The 6,194-nt window shown below is 36.2% G+C and overlaps 1 protein-coding gene across 1 annotated transcript; it reads left to right on the plus strand.

The window, feature by feature from the left end:
- The first annotated feature begins 4,255 nt into the window (after positions 1–4,255).
- LOC131648888 (uncharacterized) lies at positions 4,256–5,973 on the plus strand. Its single transcript, XM_058918619.1, has 4 exons — positions 4,256–4,309; positions 4,376–4,547; positions 4,650–5,315; positions 5,396–5,973. Exons 1-4 carry the CDS (start codon positions 4,256–4,258, stop codon positions 5,971–5,973), a joined length of 1,470 nt encoding a protein of 489 aa, XP_058774602.1.
- The last annotated feature ends 221 nt before the right edge of the window (positions 5,974–6,194 follow it).

The following is a 6,194-nucleotide window of genomic DNA, read 5'->3' on the forward strand; positions in this document are numbered from 1 at the left end:
GTAATTTTATTTCTGTTCACTTAATATAAGACTTTTCTGCTTTTTCTTAATCATTTATTCTACTGCTATGATATACTTTGTTTTTTACTCATCTCCAATATACGAACTAGCATTACATGCTATTGTAAAAAAATATTGTCAAAAATAATAACAACCACAATTTGCAATATTGGTTACAACAACACAGGTAAAAGACACATACAACATTATTAAAAAGTTACTAACATGAAAAGAAACTTGCAATTTTGCTGAGAAATCAACACAGCTAACATGCACAGACCAAATGCTCCCTTGAATGTTATAAATAATAATTAATATATCTGCGCATATGACAGTGGATGTATTCTCTTAAATTTGTTGACATTTATCTGAGCACCTATGGTAATTGAATTGAATAGGATCAGCTACTGATTTAAATAAAGGTACACATGAGAGTTAGAAATATGTTAATGTCCATTCATGTTATCATTAATACAGACTGTTATAATAGGTAATATAAAGGATTGTACATAAAGTTTGGAAATTATAATGACAAGACCTTCCATTTGCATTGTAGAAAGTATATAGTAGATAATGCTTCACTTATTGCCTCATCCCAATCAACTTTACAACATACCCCACTCATATTCTTCTTAGGACTACTTACTGGCATCGTAGCTATCTTTGGGAAATATGATAGAAACTAATGAACAAACCAGTCATACTAACTCTTCTATTGCTAGACAAAGTAGCAGACTTAGAATGAAGGAGAAGAGAGATGCGCAATGCACTGAATCAGATCATTCTCAAAACTTGGTAGATAAAACTGATGTAAGTGATGCAAGGAAGAAAAGAAGGTTGATATTGCAAAATAAGAAATCATCATGTGGTCATCCCAACAGTGCCCCATCCCCAAGTACAGTCTCCCCAGTTTCTATTCCAAATGTACAAGATAGAGCTCATTCAATTGATGCTCGCAAGAGAAGAAGGCTTATATTGGAGAATAGGAAGTTTTCTGTCATACAACCTGAAACACAATATTCCCAAGTACCACAGTCTAACTCCGAGGATGATTGCAGTTCATCCAATACTTCGGACTCTGAGGTTGATATTGAACAAGCACCCTTAGCAGATTCAAATTTACAAGGTAATGTTACAAAGAATAAACATTTCAACAACATATCAAATATTTAGATCAGAAATGACACTATTAATTTATAAATCTGCAGAATATTCTGATATAGGAGATCAAATATGGGAATGTACATATTGTCATGCACACATGTGGCTTCAAGAACGTGCCAGTAAAACCAAAAAGGGACATGTTCCAACATTCCATCGCTGTTGTCGCGGTGGTAAAATTGTTGTACCTTTACTTGAAGAGCCCCTGCCACTGTTGAGACATCTGCTGTTTAATAAAACATCTCCCGAGAGCAAAAATTATCGAAATAATATTAGAACATAGAACTCAATGTTTTCGTTTACTTCTCCTGGAATGAAATTTGACACCACATACTCAAAGACCGGAGGACCACCAACTTTGAGACTGCACGGTCAAACCTGTCATCGAATAGATACTCTACTACCAGAAACTGGAGACCGTCCGCAATATGCTCAGCTATATATTTATGACACATATAATGAAGTTACTAATAGAATGAAGTGTTTCAGGTATTTCTAATATTCCACAAATAGTTCATTTCTTCGTGATCGTTACCTATATTTATTTTTAACGTCGCATAAAATGGACAGAGACAATACTGAAATTGATAAGAACACTGTTCGGAATTTGAAGATCATGTTAGATGAGTTCAATATTCATGCTAAAGTTTTTAGAATGGCGAGGGATGTCCTGGACGATAATGCATTCTTAGACTTAAAACTGAGGGTTATATGTGATAGACCTGAGGATGGACGCGTGTATAACAAACCAACGGTTTCAGAAGTTGCTGCACTAATTGTGGGAGGCATTGATTCTGCTTGTAATAGGGACATTATTATTCAAGCACACAACGGTGGTTTGCAACGTATTGATGAGTTTTATCCAGCATATTTGGCATATCAATACCCTCTCATATTTGCGTATGGTGAAGATGGTTATAGGAAAAATATATTGCATAGATATCGCCACAAAACTGAGGTTACTAGACAAAATCGTCAGAGCATCAAGGACTGACTTTCATACAGGTTACAAGACCGTAGCGAGGAGGCCAAAACTTTGCTACACTCACGCCGTCTGTTTCAACAGTTCTTGGTCGATGGTTATTATATGATGGAATCTGAAAGGCTGAACTGGTTGCGAAATAATCAATCAAAATTAAGAGTGGGAAAATATAACAGGTTGACAGATGAATGCAATAACGATGATAGCAGACAACAACAAAAGCGGGGAAAGCGAGTTGTCTTGCCGTCATCTTTTGTTGGGGGAAAAAGATATAAGGATCAACTGTATTTTGACGGAATGGCAATTTCAAGTAGATTGGGTTTTCCAGACCTATTCATTACATTTACTTGCAATCCAACATGGCCAGAAATTATCCGTGCCTTGTCCGAAACTGGGTTACAACCACACGATCGACCAGATATTATTACTAAAGTCTTCAAAATCAAATTTGACGAACTCATTGCAGATATAACAAAAAAGCATGTTCTAGGGAAAGTTTTGGCATGTAAGTATGCTTTTTTATGTTCTTTTAAGTAATTAACATCTTCTTCTTAAATTGAAATTATATATTAACTAACTGGTACATTTATAGTTATGTACACTATTGAATTTCAGAAGAGGGGATTTCCACACGCACATATTTTGATTTTCTTACATCCTCAGAGCAAATACCCCACACCATCGGACATTGACAACATCATCTGTGCTGAAATACCAGAACCTGCTCTTCATCCGCGGTTGTATGCCTTGGTTAAATCTAACATGATGCACGGGCCATGTGGAGTGGCGCGCACGACATCAACCTGTATGAAAAATGGTAAATGCTCTAAATACTTTCCAAATAAGTTTAACCAGGAAACTATTGTTGACGCAGAAGGTTATCCCCTCTATAGGAGAAGATCAAAAACACACATTATTGAAAAAAATGGTATCACATTGGACAACCGTCATGTGGTACCTTATAGCAAAAGATTTCTCCTAAAATATAACGCACATATAAACATGGAATGGTGTAACCAGAGCACTTCGATCAAATATCTTTTCAAATACATTAGCAAAGGCTATGATAGAATAACAGCTTCGGTGTCAACCAACGACAACGAACCGGTTGATGAAATAAAACAATACTTAGATTGCAGATATATCTCACCATGTGAAACATGCTGGAGAATTTACTCCTTTCACATTCATGGTAGAATACCGGCAGTTGAGTGTATGTTTTATCACCTGGTAGGCGAAAAGGCTGTTTACTACACTGATCACGATCGCATGGAAAATGTTTTGGAGAATGCAAGTGTTACTGATTCCATGTTTACTGGTTGGCTATCTGCAAACTCAAAGTATACTGAGGCACAGTCACTCACTTATGGTCAATTTGTATCTAAATTTGTTTACCACAAAAGAGAAAGGGAGTGGAGGCCCCGCAAAAAGGGATTCACCATTGGGAGATTGATATGGGTTTCACCAACAACAGGTGAACTTTTTACCTGCGGATGATGTTGACGGTAGTCAAGGGACCAACAAGTTATGAAGAAATTCGCGAGGTTGGTAACACCCAATATGAAACATTTAGAGATTCATGCTTCGCCATGGGATTTCTGGAAGATGACAAAGAATATATTGGTGCTCTCAAAGAGGCCAGTCAATGGGGCTCTGGACATTTTGTCCGAAAACTATTTGTGGTGATGCTATTGTCAGGCGCTGTTAATCGCCCAGCACACGTTTGGAGGGAATCATGGGAGCTGTTATCTGATGGTGTCCTACATGCTCAAAGGCAATTGGCTTTAAATACAGGTTTTTAAGAGTGTAAATTTAAACAATATATCCTAAATTATTGTTGCAGTTATATTATGTATCTATATATATATATATATATATAATTACAACCAAATTGATCTCTCCTATTATCCAATTCCTAAATTTCTTCTTTATAATGTTGAAAAACAGAATTGGTTCTCACAGAAGCCGAATTCCAAAATTTGACGCTGATTGAAATAGAAAAGCTGCTTTAAGAAAATAAAAGGACACTAAAATATTTCAAACCAATCCCTTATCCAGATGGATATGTTCTGCAACAATTAGGTAATAGACTGATATATGATGAACGCAATTATGACATTGCAAAAACAAAGACAGAATTCACAAATCTCTTTGGTGGACTTACAGGTAAACCATTGATAATATTATTAACTATTTTTTATAATACTACTGTTTGTTTGGTTTATTGTTTAGAGATTCGTAATAAATATATCGGTAGTTATGCTATTGAAGAATCACCATTTTGTGAAAGACCTTACTGATCACCTTGACCCAGATGAACAAAGAGGTATGTATCAAAAAATTATGGGAGCAGTCGACTCACAGAATGGTGCAGTCTTCTTCCTACATGGTTACGGTGGGACCGGTAAGACATACATGTGGAGAACACTGGCGGCAGCACTAAGGTCCAAACATGATATATGACTGACATTCGCAACCAGTGGTATAGCGTCATTATTGTTGCCAGGAGGTCGAACTGCACATTCAAAATTTAAGATACCAGTGCCAACACTAGATAATTCTACTTGCAAAATTGAGTACAATGATGATGTGGGAGACCTTCTTAGACAAACTAAACTAATTATTTGGGATGAGGCTCCAATGGCACACAAGCATACTTTTGAAGCACTTGATAGAACGCTCAGAGATGTAATGTCTAAATACAGTAACTCAAAGGAGATGTTTGGTGGAAAAGTTGTTGTTTTTGGAGGTGATTTCAAACAGATTTTACCTGTTGTCCCTCGAGGAAGCCGTTCAGATATTGTACATTCTGCCATAAATGCGTCTTACATATGGAATTCTGTTCAAGTGTTAACATTAACCAAAAACATGCGCCTACAATCCGGTCCGACACAAAATGATAAAAATGAAATGCAACAGTTTTCAGAATGGTTGTTAAGAATTAGCGAAGGAAAGGTATCTGAGCCCAATGACGGTGTGGGAGATTTTGAAATTCCACCTGACCTGTTGATAACACAATTCGAAGACCCAATCGTCGCCATTATTGATGCTACATATCCTGACTTTACTCACAATTATCATTCGATCCAATACCTTAAGGGTCGAGCAATTCTGGCTTCAACATTAGAAATTGTGGATGAAATAAACAATCATATCCTTGACTTAATCCCAGGTCTACATCTTTCTCACCAACCTTTACAAAAATCAACTTTTCATATTAATTTCACTTAACTCATTATATTCTTCATACAGGAGACATGCGGGATTACTACAGCTCCAATTCTGTTGATAAGTTCGAAATCAATGGCGACACGGTGGTAAATATCCTAACTCCAGAATTTCTCAGTTCGCTCCGTACATCTGGTTTGCCTACCCATCATGTAAAGTTAAAGGTTGGAACACCAATTATGCTCATGAGGAATATTGATCAGTCAGAAGGACTATGTAATGGAACAAAGTTGATAGTAACAAAATTGGGGACATATGTTATTGAAGCTTCAATAATAGCTGGAAAGAACTGTGGCAATCAGGTTTACTTCCCACGAATGGATATGTCACCTTCACAATCACCATGGCCGTTCAAGCTCAACAGAAGACAGTTCCCCATTATAGTGTCATATTCCATGACAATTAACAAATCCCAAGGACAGTCTTTGGATACTGTTGGTCTATACCTACCAAGGGATGTTTTTACACATGGACAAATATATGTTGCACTATCAAGAGTGATAACAAAAAAAGGAATCAGAATATTAATACATGACCAACATGCAAAAGTTAAAACAAAAACTACAAATGTAGTTTACAAGGAGATCTTCAACAATATATAATTCCTCTCTTTGTACCATATTTGAATACATTCACATTGTTGAAAATGAGGTTGCTTTTATTATACTGTTTCTTAAATTTCAATCCCTTTTAAGGTTTACTTATAGATAAACACTAAAAAACATCAAAAGCAATTATAGTGACATCTGCCAGTTACTGCAATATACTAACCTGGAAACCTATAAACGTAACATATTGCACAACGACATCTGACACCAACTCG

Source organism: Vicia villosa, linkage group LG2, assembly GCF_029867415.1.
Source record: "Vicia villosa cultivar HV-30 ecotype Madison, WI linkage group LG2, Vvil1.0, whole genome shotgun sequence".
Taxonomy (NCBI): Eukaryota; Viridiplantae; Streptophyta; class Magnoliopsida; order Fabales; family Fabaceae; genus Vicia; species Vicia villosa.

Coding starts and splice junctions, on each gene's coding strand:
- LOC131648888 (XM_058918619.1), top strand. CDS start 4,256: ATGACATTGCAAAAACAAAGACAGAATTCACAAATCTCTTTGGTGGAC. Junction 4,310..4,375: donor TCTCTTTGGTGGACTTACAG/GTAAACCATTGA, acceptor TTTATTGTTTAG/AGATTCGTAATAAATATATC. Junction 4,548..4,649: donor ACATGGTTACGGTGGGACCG/GTAAGACATACA, acceptor TATTGTTGCCAG/GAGGTCGAACTGCACATTCA.